Consider the following 18,314-nt stretch of genomic DNA (forward strand, 5'->3'; position numbering starts at 1 on the left):
ATGTTCCTAATTTAACCTACACTATATAGTACTTCCTCCGTTCCAAGAAATGAATGTTCCTAATTTAACCTACACTATATAGTACTTCCTCCGTTCCAAAATACTTGTCGTGGTTTTAGTTCAAATTTGAAATGGAGGGAGTATAATGGAACGGCCACCTGTGTATGGTACGTCGGTGCCCTTGAGAACTTATGAATAGTGCGCAAAAGCCACTTGTTCATAGTGAAACATAAATGATGGGCGCAGTTGATAAGAACATTTCCCACACAATTTATCCAAATGTTGTACTCCTGTATGTAAGATATGTTCAGCAAAGTTTGCCCTGTATGCTGGCAATGTGAAAAACAACTATAGTACCTCGATATCTTAAGACTTACATGTATTATTTCACAGACAACAGGAAAATTTGCAAATATCTATACGGATAATCTTTCTTTCTCTTCTTATTACTTTACTGTAAACTAATCTTATCCTGTTGTATATATATATGATGCATCTAATTCCACCAAATAACCTCCAAAATATGCAGCCATCTTCACAAATTGGAGTAATGTTCTTCTCTTTAATTGAATGATCATCAATAAGGAAAGGACCCTGTCAACCTCATATGATCAAGGGTACTTCTCAAGCCATATTGTTCAACCGCTTGAATGCCTGCCCGAAAACCATCCCCATATTCCACGGATGAATCTGTTTCGATCTGATTCTTGATGAACGCCCCGAGTTTCTTCTCAAATTCTGTCTTTGCTCCTTTCTTTGAAGAGGTAGGAGCTGCCGACGAAGACGATGATGATGCCGAACTGGAAGCAGCGTTGCCACTAGCACCGGCGATGATTTCAGACTCAAGCCACAAGTGGGATAGGACTTGACAGATGCCTTCTTCAACCTGAGGGCTAAGGGATCGGTATCCTGCAGAAAGAAAGAAGGCGACGCTGAGAATAGGATGGGAATGCAAGTGAATCCAACTAAAAATTTATGAGCATGACTACATGTACCTTTAAGGCGAAGATATGCGTGCATCATCTCGTGAGCAAGGATGGAGCCAGTTTGCAATCTGGATGACAACTAAACTAATAAGGAAATCTATCTAGATACAATCCATACAAAAGAACTTCATGACAGATAATGACTTTCGAATAAGTAGGTCCTTAAGAACAACAATCTAGTCTGTGTGCATAGTAAGGGGAAATAAATTCTAGAACAATATACCTTGGTAGACCATACAGTATTAGGATGGCGGTCACTTCACACCGTCGGACCAGCTTGTATGGTCCTGTAATCATATCCATAATTCTGTTTCCTGGTCCAATTGTTGGTCTTTTTAAGATCTGGATGCATTAAATTGTTCAGTACATGCAATTGCAGACTGTAAAATTTGCACATGCCTGTAATCAAATAAATTCAATAATATGGCAGCATTTAGAAACTTACAGTTCTGACAATTTGTTCTTCAGAAAGACATAGACCTCTGGTTTCAGGAAGGTGATGTCCCTGAGATGAAAGAAAATAAGAACAGATAAGTTGGGAGTATACAAAGCATTGTCTACAAAATAACCAGATTATCATCCTACTTACACTTTTCTCAGCTTCCAACGCTTCATTCAGAGCCTGACGCTCAACCAGAAGTAATGGAACTTGCTGTTCTACTTTCATATTCAAACCTTCAAAAAATTCCTGAATGTCCATGTAAAGGTGTTGGCATTCGGGAGAGTCCATTGTTGCGGAAGTGAGACATTCCAAGCACAGTTTCCTCCCATCATCTAATGTAATATATTTGATGTCCGTTGGCTGAATTTCAGGATGAAGCGAAACGAATTACTCTAGATAATCTTCAATGCCAAAGAAAAATAATCACAGATAGCTAAGCATATGAGGAATACATCACTATAAGAAAAGGAGTAATGGTAGAATTAATTGGAACAAATAATACAGCATACTTTCTGTTTATTAGTTTGTTAGATAAGCTTCTGTAAAGCATTATACCAAGCCAGAGTTTCAAGATCCTGGCAATGTTCAGAACCGAAATGATAACAAGTCATTTATTTACAATGTTGATTGTTCTACCTTTTTCTCACCCATTAACACTGATAATGACTCATTATATTGGCACCAAGAACATTATTTTGATTGCTAGTGTTTTGTTGTTGAGGCATCTTGTAATGGCCGTCTAATCAGGTGTTGCCTTGTTGATGGGGCGCTTGGTTGCATTTGCCTAGTCTTATGCATGTATTTGGTCTTCTCTATCAATGCATCGAAACAAAAGCTTTTGCGTTTTCTCAGAGAGAAAATACATTATTTATCCTTCACCATTTTCTAAATTTTAATGAAAATTTTCTGGTTACGTCCAGTAACAGGAACCAGCCAACCTGGACGAATTGGTCTGGTTGGTTATAAAATCCTTATTTACCTCCATTCTTTCACAGCTGCAACACCTAGGAGTGCCATCATCTTCATGGGAAGGGCAGTACTTTTGCATCCAAAAAGGATGTGCTCGGTATTCGATCAGGCCATTCTTATTTGTCGGAATCTGGGGAAGAAAATGCAATAACCACGATTCAATGCACAGATCAAGAATTTAACTCTAGCCAACACTTTCATGCTAGTTTTCTCAAGAAAATAATTGAATGCTTATCCATAAACATGGATGGCAAACACTCACAAAGTTCTTGCAGACATCACATTTTGGATGAAAAAAATCTTTATAACAGGATTTGTGGTATGGCTGGTCTTCATGCATGGCGAACTACATAGTAAAAAGATTAGCATCAATTATTTAATCTAATTGAAGCATGGTAGGTCGTGATATAGTAGGCTTACATACCTCATACTCTGATATGGGCTTATTGCAAGCATAACATTTGAAGCACTGAGGATGCCAAACTTCATCCATACAACTAAGAAAACGCCCATGACCAATTGGCTTTCTGCATCCAGCACAAGTCCTACACAAGTAAGAAACAGTTATGAATAAAAGCACACAATAGTAGGTTCTTCTGATCAAGTTAAGATTGGCATCCAAACTACTGATAGTGTGATGGTGCTTGTACCAAGTCAAAAAGAGGAGACAGCCAATTTGCATACTATGGAGCTAACTGTGCTGTGCTTTATGAAAAATGCTAGCATATGTGTAGAGCTAACCATTCCGCAATGTCATGAAACCGCAAGCTGATAGAAAAGTACCAAGGACTGACCCTCTTTATGACTTACTTTCCTTTCACCATTTACGTTCGATTCAATCACCAGATCAGCACTTTTGAGCTTCCAAAAGGAGAAAGGGGCTCACAGTGTAGCAGGTGAAGAAACATACTACATACCAAGAATCACAGTGTAGCAGGTGAAGAAACATACTACATACCAAGAATCACAGTGTAGCAGGTGAAGAAACATACTACATACCAAGAATATTTTTCCGAATAGAACACGTGTTGAGAAAACAAACAGAAAGCAACTTATGATATTTAAAATTACAACATTGCTTAAAAATTGAATATCCCACAAACTGTAGCATCCAGTAGTCACCTGAATCCACTTGAGGGCAAGACATGCTGATGTGGCTCCCTTGCTGGGATACTCTCTGTTGGAACATTCTCAACAGGAGCATTTTGATGAGGAGGAGACTCAGTATTAAGGCTCTCCTGGAGAGCCCGTGCAAGTTGCTCATCTTCCTCCAAACTATAATCAGGATCTGCATTAAAATAAACATATGAAAATTGTAAAGGAAAAAAGAACAACTTTTACTCAGTAACTGACTGTACTAGATTTCCATATCGGCGGTCACTGCCCCCAAGGAGATTATATTTATTCATAATATAAGACAAGAATAGTCAATAGCAAATAGAATGAACGAAGAGGCAAGAGGATAAGAATGGCTTGGATAATACTAACCAATAGCCTTTCCCTTATTTGGATCTTGCTCTGCTAAGGATAATGCAATAGCACGGGCTATATCTTCACTGTCGCTCTCATCATATGCATCCTACATCAATCATGACGAGCAACTTGAATAGCCATTCTTTTTTATAAGAAGAATATGCATTCAATATGTTCATAACTAGCTTGTTTAAACTTCTATCAAATGTGTCTATGCTTCCTTGTGTAGACAGCTTATGAACAAGAAAGAACTAGCTACAATAAAAAGTAGAAAGGATAAATGACTGGGAAGTATATGCATATGGATAGATAGTGAAGTAAATGACAAGAAGCTGACTCTGGTATGCTCAGATTGGTTGCCTTCATGCCAGTGGCCATCATAATGACCCCTTGAAACTCTGTTTACTGAGCCTTTAAATATTTTGTTTAACCAACCCATGATCTGGAGCTTATATGAGGATCAAATTTCTTTGAGCCTGCAACCGGGAACAGGGTGAATTCAGAAACAGAACTTGTCGAGACCTTCATAGTGACATGCATTAATTTGTGTTGCAGTGGCAGATCTTGACTTCAGTAAGACAAGGCTAGCATTTATGCATTATGATACGAACCACATCGAACAGAAGTTATCGGTGACGAACCGCACCACGAGTCCAATCATAAGTTTCGGTCTGAATTCCCACGAGGAAACAAGAACAAAATAGCAAGAAAAATAACAAACCGAATGCAGCAGAGAAACTCTGTATCAGTTACATTTGACATACCTGGAAAACCTCTGAGAACTTCCACTTAAGCAAAATGCTGGTGCAGTGCTCCTAAACCAGCTATTTAGACTCCTTGGCAGTCAGTGAGGCCAACCCAGATCAAACTCCAACCACGTTAGGTGATGACCTGATATTTTTCTTCACAAGGCACCTAACAGGGGGGAAGAGATTATTCAATGAGAAAGAAAATATTCTTTGTGATCAACAAGAGCAATCAATGGTCATACAATCAGACAAAAAGACAGGTGCACTTCTCTAAGTATTATAGGCCATTAGGATCACACAGTGACATGATCACTAGCAAGTGGCAACCAAATTATCCGGCAAGATTCGCAATCATTGGTGAGCCCATGTTTCTACATTACTGGTGAAAGGGGTAGCATGATTAGACAGCGAAAATACTCTTGTGATCAGATCATCAGAAGGTGGTATCGGAATCAGCTGGATTTTTCTTTTCACTTGATCAATTCGATCGAATCCGAGGGTCGAAGGCCAAATTCTAGCAGAGTTCTACATGCCCAAGCAAAGCTTCTGAAACGAACAGAGGGCAATTCGAATTTTGGACTGAACAACAAGAAAATCAAGAACAGCTGAGATCAGAGCTTGGGCACGAGATCAAAGAAGAATATCAACATAATCTAATTACTAACTGCGACCCATCGCAGAACAGCACCGGAACACAAAATTCTAAACAGCTCAGCGAACTACCTTTGGACTCGACCCCGAGGAACCCGGGAAAGAAAGAGCGTCGGACTCTGCCGGCTCGATCGCCAAGAAGAACCGAGGCGAAAGGGGGCCAACTACCACCGGAGAGACGGGCGAGCCACCGGTGTCTTGTGCTCGACGGCGACCACGGGGAGGGAGGATAAAGAGAGGAGAGGCCGCGAGAGAGACGCGAGAGCGGGCGACCAGTAGGCGGCCGGGGCGGGGGAAGAGGACAAGCGGGGTGGGAGCAAAAGCGAACAAATGCGTGACATGGACGGGAAGCGGAGGTGGTGGTGGAGGTGGAGGAGGAGGTTGCCCGGGTCAAAAAGGGAGGAGGGGAGGTGACGTCCGCCTCGCGCCACCCCCATCCCCGCCCAGCGCGGCGCCGCGCAGCTGGCACAGCGACGTCTTGCTCGCGCGCTCGTGCGCGCGGCGGGTGGCACGGGAGGGGAGGCGCCCACATGGGCGGTGCGCGGCGGCGCATTCCGTCGAACGCGCCGCGGGCGTCATGCGTGGAGGGGATCCGCGCGGAGGGACGGGGAGGTGAGAGGAGGCGGAGTGGCAGAGTGTCCGCTGGTTGACTTGATTTTTTTCCTTCCGACGCGGTCGCGCTTGAGCAGTTTATTACTCCCTCCTTTTTTTTTTGAACATACTCCCTCCTTTTTTATGCAAGACCAATATATCATTTTTCAGCTATCAAGAAAGCAAAGCCAGATACTCCCTCGGTTTCAAAATAAGTGAAGTTTTAGGATTGTGCCAAGTCAAACTTTCTTAATTTTGACCAAGTCTGGAAAAATCTATAAACATCTACAATATCAAGTATATATACTATGAAAATATATTTCATAATGAGTTTCTTGACGGAAATTTGGCGTTGTAGATGTTAATTTGTTTTTATATAAACTTGGTCATACGGTAAAGTAGTTTGACTTCGAAGAAATCTAAAACTTCAATTATTTTAGAACAAAGAGAGTAATAAATAACAAATGTCTCAAAATATAAGGCATGCTTCATTTTAAAGAAAGGATTTTGTGAATATGTTTATGTTGTAAATGTCTCTAATGTAATTTCTTCTTCTCCCTAATATGCAATTTTCTATTCTAATTTTAGTTTATAATATATATATATATATAAAGAATAATAGGAATATATATATATAAACACAAAAAATAGAAGGCAAATACAGTGATGTTATTCTTGCAAGCTTGAACAATATACTTTTGCATGTGCCAAAATTTAAATGGTTAACTTTAGAATAAACTAGCCTCCTCGTTGTTTCCATTATAGAAAATACCAAACTCGCAAAGTTTTCAATACAAACCAATAAAAAAATAGGCATTAAAATGAAAAAAGACAACGCTGCCCTCCTAAAAAATTTAAAAATACATCACACACATCTAGAATATAATCCGCAGCCAACATAGCAAGTTTTACCAACAAATCATTGGGCAAACTTGAATATAAGAGGAACAAGGGAATTTTTTCAATTCCGGCAAAAAAAAGGAATTCTTGCAAGACTTTGGCCAACATTACACACCACAATGTAATCCTCAATACTCTTGGATTCCACCCTTGACTATTTTTAATAGGTTACCCCAAAGATTTTTTGATCTTCTCAATCCGTTCTTTCTTTTCATTTGCTCTTGGCTTCTCCGCAATATACTCTCATCATTCAAATTATGGCAAGTTTATAAATCACAACAACTTTGTCGTCAGGACCCCCCCCCCCCCCCAAACAGGTTGTATTTCTTGTTTTCTACATGGTCCAACATATTGCAACTAACCCAGAGAGTATTAATTTGCGTTAATTAACTGGAAAGGAATTTAGCTAGCCCCCCCCCCCCCCCACACACACACACACCATCCCATCAATAAATCAGGCATTCTGGTGATGCCTAGAGCACAGTTTGTCACTTTCCAAGTTAAATTCGCCAAGAGAACCAAACACCAAGTGATGTATTGTCTTTGTTTGGCAGCATAAATGACAATTTTCATTTTCAGCCCGCCCTCTCTTGATCGGGTCGTATGTGGTTAAGATGTTATTCCTAAGCATTAACCATCTTGAGAGGGATTCATTACTTGAACATCCAACACTCCTAAGCCACCAAGATCTTTTGACAAGCCAATTAACTAGATGGTATTTCCTTTTGTTTTCCATTTTCTTCCTAATGCTGTCCAGTACACCTTTTGGGGCTTCCAGGAAGAAAAGCATGTACAATTTTACATTATTTCGGCATGAGTTAGTTAGGGGGACTCCATCACCAGTAGATCGAACATTTCCCTTCCATCATACCATTTCTTATCATTCTTCTCTTCCACATGGCCCCATTGAGTATTTTCACATCAATGGGCGTTCCTAAGTACTACATGTGTATTTTTGTAATAGAACAGCTTGGTGATTCCATGTTTCAACATTAGTGGTGAAAAGGGACAACATGATTAGATAGAGGAGATATTCTTGCGATTAGAAGGTGGTCTTAAAATCAACTGGATTTATGCTTTTCACTTGATCAATTTGATCATAATATAAGAGTGGAAGGCCAAACACTACCAAAGTTCTTCATGCCCAAACAGAAGCAAAGCTTCTGAAACGAATAGAGGCCTTATAACAGGAATAGAGGCCAATTCAGGTTGACTCAACAATAAGAAAATCAAGAACAACAGAGGTCAGAACTTGGGCACGAGATTAAAGAAGAACATTAACATACTCTAATAACTAAGCTCCATCGTAGAATAACATAAAAGCACAATATTATAAACAATCCACCAGACCTTTGGAGTCGGCGTGGGGGAACCCTTGGAAGAAAGAGCGTCAGATCTGCAGACGGTTGGATCGCCAAGAAGAACTGGGGCAAAAGTTCAACTACTGGAGAGACGGGCGAACCACTGGTGTCTTGAGATAGACGACGCCCACAGGGAGGATAAAGAGATGAGAGGCCGCAATATTGATGTGAGAGCGGGCAAAAGTAGGCGGCCAAGGCGGGGGAAGACGACAAATAGGGTGGGAGAAGGAAACAAATGTGTGACATCGAGGGAAGGAAGGAAAAGGAGGAGGTTGCTGGGTCAGAAGGCGGAGGGAAGCTGAAGTCCACCTTGCGCCGCCCATACCCTAGTACGGCGCGGTGGAGCTGGTGCAATAATGTCACGCTAGCATGCTCGGCCACACGGCGTGTGGCACGTGAGGAAGGACGGGAAGCGTGCAATGGCGACACATTCCGCCGAACACATCGCAGGTGTCATGTAGAAGGAATCACCCGAACAAGGGACATAGAGGTGAGAGGAGTCACGATATTTGTGGGTTAATTTTTTTTTTCCATTCTAACACTGACACGTAAGCAATTATTACAAGACTCCGCATCTCAAAATATAGGACATGTTTAATTTATTGTTTTTTATCTCTAATATAGGACTATAATTTAACTTACACTATATAGGAATTGTCAAAAAAAACTTACACTAAGAATAGGGTGACGATATGCTACAAAAAATATTAATGTACAACAACTTAGAATAATGTCACCACAAAAGGGGGTTAATTTGGTATATGCGAATGTCATAACAACATTTATCAAAGTATCCAAGTGTTAGCAGTAGTATTCTTTTCTAGGTTTTCCTTTTTTCCCGAGGAAAATTCTGAATACATAAAGTTGACAATGACATAGTATATCGAATCACCCCTTATCACTACTAAACCGATAATTGTTTTTTATTATTTTTTGCGAAAAGCATCAGATCAGTTATAGAAGTTCACCTGGACCGATAATTTCTTAATTCTTTGTTGAGCAACTCAGTAGTAAGATTAGCCTAGGTTTTTGGCTTCTACATTTATGCGTGGTGATTTTAATTTTGTTCATATTTGACAACAAAATTCATTTCTCATTTAGATTATACTAGTTTCATTGTTGCCCAAATTAGTCTAGTTCACGATTTTATCTACTCCTATAAAAAGCTGAGTTGATGATGATGGTGTGCCTGCCATTCTTCATTTACAACCGTTTGATTTAGATCCGACACATATGAGACAAACTATGTCAGTTTTGCAAAAAGACCACCATACTCCACTCCTCGTTTGTAGATAACCCCCTGCCTCTCACGTTCGGCCATCTCTCCCTCTCACCTCATCTAGCCATCTCAGGAAAAAATAAGAAGGATCTGGAGAGGTCGCTGCTTTCGGCGCCCGTCTGCCCAACTCCTCTCATGCCTTCTCTCAGGCTGCATTGCCGACCACCACCACGACCCCCTCCTCCTCGCCATCTCCTCTGCCCCCTTCCAAGTCATCATGAATTACATTCATGGTGGTCTAGAAAAAATAAACAAAATTGATACTCAAAAATAATTCTTAAAAATCATTTTTTGCAAAGCACAATAAGTGTTATTTCTTCAAAAGTTTTGGATGCAGGTTGAACACTTGAACGCTTTTGTTTGCAAAACATATCCTTTTATCTATTTTGCCTACATTTACTATTCACCCGGATGCTTGTGAGCTCTAGAGAAGAAATAATATCCAAAGAAACCTATCGATATTTGTTACACATGGGATGACCCCCACATACTTTGTCAAATAAACAACTCTCGGATCAATGCATTTCAATGTTCCGTGCAACGCACGAGCATCTTACTAGTGAATTATTATGTAGTTACGTTATGGTATTGCTAAGTATAAAGTAATACACAAACATAGATGCAACATTTTACATTTAGGAATGTGCAACTCACAATGTTGCACATTTATGCATATTGCACGATATATTCTAGTTTTTATATGTCTGAAATAGAAATTCAGGTAGGAGTATCGCACATGGTTAAACACAAAGTTGCGCTTATATTTAGCTTTAAATTTATCTTCTTTTTAATCTTTATTTTTGCCGGGGCTTTACTTTTTTAATCTATTTGTATAGTTGCCATATTAACATCCAAGGGCTAATAACATTCACTCAGCAACACTTTTTTTATTAAGCATAGTTATTCCATAACCACGTGATGAAAGAAGTGTAATTCGTTGATTTACGTTATTTATGTACTTCCCGTCGAATTGAAAAAAAATCAAGAGGATCCTAAATAGTTTATCTAGGTTCAGAAATGAAATTTGATCAATCAAATGATGCAACAATAAAATAAATTTTCTCCTTGACCACCACACACAGCTTGGAGACTTAGGGTCACCGAAGCCCCTTATTTTACTCTGGTTAGGTTCACCAGCTCACAATAATATCCAATAGGATAATTCATCTAAGTCACGCCTTGTAGTACTCTGCACAGCACTTGAATTAAGCACCACTAGAACCACTCTTGCATAAAATAAGAGAAAAGAACAACAACAACAGTAACGTGCAGATGCGAACACAAATGTTGTCTATACTGCAGTGATGCAGCACACATGTCTAGTCGGGATCAGCTAATTATAGATGATTAGGTATGCATGCATAACCAAGCAAGCTCCACTGCACCATGTGGGGCAGTTGGCCCAGCTCATGTTTGGAAGATAACTTAGTAGAGACACCAACCCAGAATCCAGATTATTATTGAACTTCTGCTGTGTCCCCAAAACAGAACGGACTAAACAAGTTTAACATGCCAAAAATCCAACTGTGCCCATGATACCAAAAGAAAACCTGGATAATGGGGAAAAGGTCACATTTTCTCATTGATTTCGACGAGGAAGTACTGTGAAAGCTTTCTTCCCCTTCCTCACTCTTTTAAGATATGACCAGATTTTTTCTTGTTTCATTTCATGCCACGAAAAGGTCAGAACTCTCGATCTAGCCCCACTTCCCATTGCAATTTATCGACATGAAGCTATCCTACAAATACTATCCCATGGATTTATTGGTGCAACACTTTGAATTTAACTGTTTTCAGGAAAATTCTCTGCACTCCAAAGAATCCCAAAATCATCGTGTGCGAGGGATTTGATTTGCGCGTGTTTTCGGTTCCATGAAATACAGGTTAATTATCACGCATATACCTCACCAGTCATCGACAAAGACGCTTAACAAAAACATCAAATCATCATCACCATCATAAAATGCAAAGTTGTGTTACTTTCCGTGGCATTTCTAAGGTGCAGCTTCCACTGATCCAGTGACATGGAGACCATTTGTGTCCAGTTGATGCACACATGTCATAGGCAGCTGACAGCTCCGTTCTTTCACACCTAATCATGCCCCAGCAACCTCCAACTGCAAGTTCATCCACCATCTCTATCCACAACCAGGACAGCTGAAGAAAATACAGAACAATTGGCCCAAGGAACATAGTTTTGATATGGATGCTTCTGGTCAGCATTTCTTTTAATAAATGTTTCTACAGTTCGCTTATGTTTTGAAATGTTTCTGCATTCTCGAGAAGCCTCGATGCAGGTACAGTCTAGAGAAACAGGGAGCATCTGTCGGTGTCATCTACATCAGCTTTGTTTGGGTTGTACACATCTTGATGTGGAAACCCAATGGGATTTCGGAGGATTTCTTTTTTTTTGGCCGATAAAAATTCAGTGAGTAGGAATAAAGATGTGAAAGGGACTAAATGCATGCATAAGTCACCACTATTTCTAATATGAAAGTGACTTCTACTTTTGTCATATCAGCCAGTGATTTTGTGAGATTATGGTGGGCACTGGAAGTAGTTCTGAATACGATTTCTACCAAATTTGATTGCTACATGTGCTGTTTACAACCCTGGATTTCTGCCGGAAAAAGAAATAATCTATACTGTCTTTAGACATTTATCCTATTTTCTTTCAAATGTTATGTGTTTCACTCGTGTTTCTTGAAATATTTCCGCATTCTCGAGGCAAGAAATATTTCCGCATTCTCAAGAAGCCTCCGTGCAGGTACAGTCTAGAGAAACAGAGAGAATCTGCCGGCGTCGTCTACATCAGCTTGTTTGGGTTGTTCACATCTTGAAGTGGAAATCCAATGGGATTTCGGAGGATTTTTTTTTTTGCCAATAAAAATTCAGTGAGTAGGTATAAAGATGTGAAAGGGACTAAATGCATGCATAAGAGTCATAATTGTTTCTATCTGTAAGCTCCTGAGAAAAAGGATTTTTACTATGAAAGTGACTTCTACTTTTGTCATATCAGGAGTGATTTTGTGAGATTATATGGTGGGCACTGGAAGTAGTTCTGAATTCAATTCCTACCAAATTTGATTGCTATATGGGCTGTTTACAACCCTGAATTTCTGCTGGAGAAGGAAATAATGTGTACAGTCCTTGGACAATCCATGCGCAACCTTCAACTAACAAGGAGAAGGGGAAATGCTGGTCATATTTGATAACAACTTGAAAGTAAAAAAGAAGTACAATGGAGAAGGAGCTGTTGATCGAGGTTTTCTTATAACAACTACTGGAAAAGCATATGGTTTTACATCATAGGCTAAAACGTGCAGTCATACAAATTTCCTGTGTCATCGACATTTACGCAGTAAGGAAAAACTAGCCACTGAAATTCTCACCGGGTTTCATGTCCACTATCAGATTGACCACGACAATCCCCGAAAGAATCTATGGCTACAATCACTACTCTTCCCTATCGTTTCAAGATGAGCTTCTGTTTGATCATAGGACAGACATTACCTTGCTTGGTTGACATAAGGTCTGACGAAAGTCCTTCTCCACCATACCTCGAATGCCCTCTGCAAATTCGGACAGTTATCGCCTAATTTCAAGAACCTCCCGAGCCATGACAGTAATATAGACCGCTGGTCTTCCAAAGGAAGTGTCAGGATTGTCTGCCCAATCCCTTCCTCGACAAGCTTCCTATCAAATGACCGGCAGCTGCATTGTAGCCATGAGTAGTCATCGATGAGTGCTTGCAGCCAGACTTGCAGGAGGAGAAGACGAGTGTCCTTGGACGGAAGCATTTCTCCTCTTCCAATGCCAACAAAGAGCCTTGCTGTTATACTGCTAACTGTGTGGCGAGAGGCGATAGGCAATTTTGCATGTAATGACGCAAGCTCACTTTGGCTTGCCCACATGACCACAAAATCATCGCAAATTCGTTGGTTAACCAATATCTCAACCAACCAGAGGATATTGTCAGTCTCCAGAGTTATTTGGCGTGTAACTTGGGAAGGAAAACCGGCTTCAGATGCTTCCACAAAGAGTGGCTGAAGCCTTTCTAAGCAACCTCGACACGAACCGTAAAATAATTCAGAACAGATGTCTGATGTTCCATCCGTGCAACGGCTGCTATCCTTGAGAAGATTCAGAACTAAGGCCTTCATTTCCCGACGCCCCCTGTCATCATTGCTCTTCAAGACCATCTCCATAATATGAGATAAAGTATCGGTTGGTGAGTACGGGGTGTCAGACGTAACTCTTTTCAGCAAAGGGCTAACTCCATAAGACTTGCTCTGAAGATGTCGTATCGATGACACAACGCTATCTTCTTCCTCACCGACCCAAGGAACTGCTTCCAAATAATCCAAGCATGACTTGACACAAGCATGGAAACCGAGTAATTCAGCGACCTGCAAATTTAGCCACTTCTGTCATGATCAAAGATGCAGGGCTACTGAGTACGTGAACTACTAAGATTATATAGAGCTCAGGAAAAATTGACTGCCATGCAGTTCTTCTGTGAGAATGAAACTTATGTAAAATCTAATGACAAACTAAGCAACATGAGCTTTGCAACAAAAGAAAGGCAAAGACACTGAAATGTGAGTTTCTGAACATGCATATACCTTCATGATACGAAGCACACGCGACACATTCTGCTTGAGCAGCTTGTGTTTCGCCTCGTCGCAGTACATCAGCCCGACGGTCTCCACATAGATCTCTGCATCGTCGCAATCATGGATCTCCACGCATGGCACCGGAGAGCCAACATGGCCGTCGGAGAGTTTCTCGGTGAAGAAAGCGCTGCTTCCGCAGAGAACATCCCTATGCACACTCATCCTGACAGCAATCCCTTCCTTGCCATACAGCATCACCGTCAGGTCGCTCGTCTCAGGCTGCCCGAACCCAACGCAGATCTTGTGCTGCTGAGCCTCGGCGTCGCCGGCCTGCTCCTGCCGCTTATCCGCTGCAGTCTCGGCCGCCGCCGCGTTCTGCTCGTCAGGAGCTTCCCGGCGCCCTGGCTCGCCGGTCACGGACGGCGCGTTCTGCACGGAGGGCGCCACGGACGGGGGCGCCGACGGGATCTTGCGCTGCTGCTTGCTGTGGCTATGGCTGTGGCTGTTGCCGCCGGCGTGGCCGTGGTGGTGATGCGGGTTCTTGAGGCTCTTGTGCAGCGCGGCCGGCGAGGGGCAACACCAGAAGCCCTCCGGCGTGACGGCGATCGGCACGGGCCGGATCCTCGCCGGCGCCGGCTGCGCCCTCCTCGGCCTCGATTCCTCCATCCCCGGAGGTCAATTCCGCATCTGGCTTCCCCGGAGCGCGGCCAGGCGAGCAAGATCTTGACAATCGCCTCTCCTCCTGCAACCCGTGCAAGATCAGAGCCACCCGCAGGAGGCGGAACACCGGGAGAACAAGAACACGGACCGAAGAAAGAAAGAGAAAAAAAATGCAGAATGACAAGAACAGGATGCCCTCTCCATGCAACAAAATCCGCGGGTTTTCCGCATCTGCTGCAAGGATGGTTCTTCTTCCACCTTGGGAAGAACAGGCCAGCTACAGCTACAGATTCTTCCAGGAAACAGCATGCAAATGGCAGACAATAGTACCATGACTCACCTCAGGAACGAGCGATCCAAGAACGAGCGGGAGGGCGACCAGCTCGAGCGGAAGGGGGAGGTGACCGCGCGCTTCCTGCGCCGGCGGCTCTGGCCTCAGGCTGGAGCTCCAGAGCAGCAGTTCCAGCAGCTCAGCTGCTGCCTGCCAGTTTCAGAATTGGGGCAGGGCACAATCAAGGAGGAGTACTGGAGTAGTAGTATATTGCTGCCCCGAATCCAATGCCTTGTCTGGCCCGGGCGACTGTTTGGGTAACCGAGAAGAAGCAAGCCGGCGTGGGTTCCCGTGCCTCTCCTCTCCTGGCAATGCCTCCAATTTACTCCACCTCACTGCACACTCTTCCACATGGACGTGTGGAACGGATCCTCATCTTCTTCAAAAGTGCAGTTCGGATAATACAGTAAATTACTGTACTAGATAATTCTTTAGCCCAAGGGTCCTTTGGGTGGGGTTCTGATAGAAATATTACAGAATCCAAATCCTTGGTTGATCTATTTTGTACTACAGAATTTTAATCCCCGGCTACTAATACTAGAAGAAAAGATTTTTATGGATTGCTTTCGTATGCATCAATTTTATACTGTATTTTTATACTAGTGCGTAGTGGTTCTGGCCAGGAGATGACTTTATGTAAAGGAAGGAAATGGTGTGGATCGCATGCACTTTCGGCGTCCATCAAAAGGCAGTGTCCGCAAAATCATACGATGTCTTCTTGGTTCAAAGCTATGGCATCAACTTGGTTGTGGCGGGTCTTCGGGGATACTGCATGACTGGTTTGAAAATTGCAAGATTTCAAAGTGCACATCATCTTTCTTGGTGTGCCCATAGGAAAACCAAGAAATAGCTGTGGTGCACCTTTCTACCAGCCCAAGAAACAATCATGCGTGGAAACGAGAGCGGAAAGAAAAGATGCGGGCGACTCCCTTTCCCCACAACAAAATTTATATATTGACCAATTGTTGATAATACACCCTTTGCCCTCCGCTCCAAAATATAAGATGTATTAGTTTTTTAATTGCTGGTTCTGGTGGGGTGATGATGAGGAACATAGGAAGATGCATTGGTTCTCTTGCTGGAAATTGTGCTATCCAAAAAATGAGGGGGGCTACTCCAAAGAATGGTTCTTCTTTCACCTCCGACTTGAAACTTTTAAGCTTGGTTATATCTAGAGGATCGAGACCGGCGAGATGTCAATATTTGGAATGATCCATGGGTCCCAACTAGTCCAAATAGAAGAATTATCACTGTCAGAGGCCAGACGATTGTGACACGGGTTAGTGAATTGATAGACCCTATAACAGGTACGTGGGATGAGGAGTTAATCAGGTCTATATTCATACCGGTAGATGTTCGCAGAATCATGCAAATTCCTATTAATCTTCAAGCCTTTGAAGGCTTCATTGCGTGGCATCCAGACCGAAAGGGACTATTTACAGTTCGGTCAGCATATCATGTTCAGTGGATAGAAAAATACAAGGCCCATGCAAACACTATGGCGCAGCCAGGAGGGTCCCAAATCCCGGCTATATGGAGTTCTCTATGGAAATTACAAATCCCACGTAAAGTCCAAATTTTTTGTTGGCGGGTCCTGCATGGAATTATCCCTTTAAAAGCTATACTTACTAATAGACATATTGGATCTAATGGAGCTTGTCCAATCTGCCATCAAGCTGTTGAGGATGTTCGGCACCTCCTGTTCGAATGTACGCATGCCAAGGAGTTGTGGAGCAAGCTGGGAATGCTCGATACTATTAATGAAGCCGTTCTGGCTTGGCCATCATGGAATATCTATTGCTACTACCAGCAACGTCGTCACATATAAAACCACAATTGGATATGAAGCAGATTCTTGCTTGTAGGGTGTTGGTACTTATGGTGGACCAGAAGGCAAATTACTCATGATGAAGCTACTCCACCCCCTACAAGATGGCCTGTTTCTATTTTAGCAATTGCGAGTAATTACCAACGTTTCTGTGTGCGGAAGCCTGAAGGAGGAGAACATAAATGGGTCAGACCCAAGCCAAAATTCATCAAATTTAATGTTGACGTAGCATATCATGAAGATGAGGGTGCAGGTGCTACTTCTGCAGTCCTAAGGGATGGACATGGTAATCTGTTAGCGGCTCAATGTGTCTATGTCCCCTATGCTGCAAATGTGGTAACTATGGAGGCAATGGCGATGCACGATGGATTAATTCTTGCAAACAACTTGGGACTTCACCATGTAGTAGCGGTCTCAGATTCTCTCATCGTTGTAGATTTTTGCACTGGTGAGTCACGTTGGTGGGATGCTGCTTCAGCAATCTTCGCGGAATGTGTGGATATTAGTGTTTCTATTGGGAAGGTTAAGTTTAAACATTGTTTTCGGTCCGCTAATCAAGCGGTGATGAAGCCATGTACCTAGGGTAGGGTCATAGGCCTGACCTAGACATCCTCCCCTAGGACATTACCCTAAAGCCAGAAGCATTCGAAGAGGAGTCATCATCCACTCGACCATGAGGCATTCCACTCGGAAGACTTGAAATCACTCGACCATGGAGACTGTCACTCGACCGCCAGAAGATCTAAAGCCACTCCGCACCGCAACGGTCGGACATTACATCATAGCTTTAATGGTCATTATGTCTCTTTATTACTAGCGTTACCAGTAACGCCCCCCTCTTGATGTACCTTAAACCCCTTGTAACGTGGGCTGGCTGGGGTTCTGGCGCACTCTATATAAGCCACCCCCCTCCATAGGCACAAGGGTTGGCACCCCTGTAAACACACACATACATAATTCAGTCGACCGCCTCCGGGCTCCGAGACGTAGGGTTGTTACTTCTTTCGAGAAGGGCCTGAACTCGTAAAACCCGTGTGTACAACTTCGCTATAGCTAGGATCTTGCCTCTCCATACTTACCCCCCTATTCTACTGTCAGTCTTAGTACCACGACAGTTGGCGCCCACCGTGGGGCAGGTGTCTTAGCGACTTGTTGGAGAAGTTGCAATTTTTCCGATCCCCATCATCATGGTTTCCAGCGGAGGATTGGCCGAGGGCCGCGAGATCCGTCTCGGCGCACTCGTGTTCGTCGCCGACGACTCTGCTTGGCTCCAAGAGGCTCCACTCGACGTCGAGGCGCTCCCCGTCCGCGGGGCAACGCACTTTCGCGCGTGCGTCCGCAGCGTCCTTCTGCGGCAGCCGTCGACTCAGTATCGGTCGGCTCCTGTGGCGTCCTCGCTCCCTGCTGTTCGCCGGTGCAAGCATTCCGGTCGGTCGCGGCTCCAGCGGTGGGTGAGGCACGCGGTGGCTCGTGAGTCG

General features: G+C 42.9%; 2 protein-coding genes across 3 annotated transcripts; both read right to left on the reverse strand.

Moving 5' to 3' along the window:
- Nucleotides 1–270: 270 nt before the first annotated feature.
- Nucleotides 271–5,662, reverse strand: LOC109756488 (protein DA1-related 1). 2 transcript variants are annotated; one of them, XM_073499874.1, is made up of 14 exons: nt 5,343–5,624; nt 4,635–4,785; nt 4,482–4,541; nt 4,208–4,346; nt 3,886–3,976; nt 3,520–3,685; nt 2,822–2,942; nt 2,660–2,743; nt 2,408–2,527; nt 1,576–1,788; nt 1,432–1,491; nt 1,210–1,328; nt 996–1,054; nt 271–909 (listed from the first exon to the last, which is right to left on the reverse strand). In XM_073499874.1, exons 4-14 carry the CDS (start codon nt 4,307–4,309, stop codon nt 578–580), a joined length of 1,467 nt encoding a protein of 488 aa, XP_073355975.1. In that variant the 5' UTR covers nt 4,310–4,346; nt 4,482–4,541; nt 4,635–4,785; nt 5,343–5,624; the 3' UTR covers nt 271–577. The 2 variants fall into 2 exon arrangements, with proteins under 2 accessions (XP_073355975.1, XP_020170910.1); XM_020315321.4 differs by lacking the exon at nt 4,482–4,541 and having other exon boundaries at nt 5,343–5,662.
- A 6,993-nt stretch (nt 5,663–12,655) lies between these two features.
- Nucleotides 12,656–15,361, reverse strand: LOC109756489 (BTB/POZ domain-containing protein At3g50780). Its single transcript, XM_020315323.4, has 3 exons — nt 15,018–15,361; nt 14,027–14,759; nt 12,656–13,810 (listed from the first exon to the last, which is right to left on the reverse strand). Exons 2-3 carry the CDS (start codon nt 14,681–14,683, stop codon nt 12,911–12,913), a joined length of 1,557 nt encoding a protein of 518 aa, XP_020170912.1. The 5' UTR covers nt 14,684–14,759; nt 15,018–15,361; the 3' UTR covers nt 12,656–12,910.
- Between the last annotated feature and the right edge of the window lie 2,953 nt (nt 15,362–18,314).

Source organism: Aegilops tauschii, chromosome 5, assembly GCF_002575655.3.
Source record: "Aegilops tauschii subsp. strangulata cultivar AL8/78 chromosome 5, Aet v6.0, whole genome shotgun sequence".
Lineage (NCBI taxonomy): Eukaryota > Viridiplantae > Streptophyta > Magnoliopsida > Poales > Poaceae > Aegilops > Aegilops tauschii.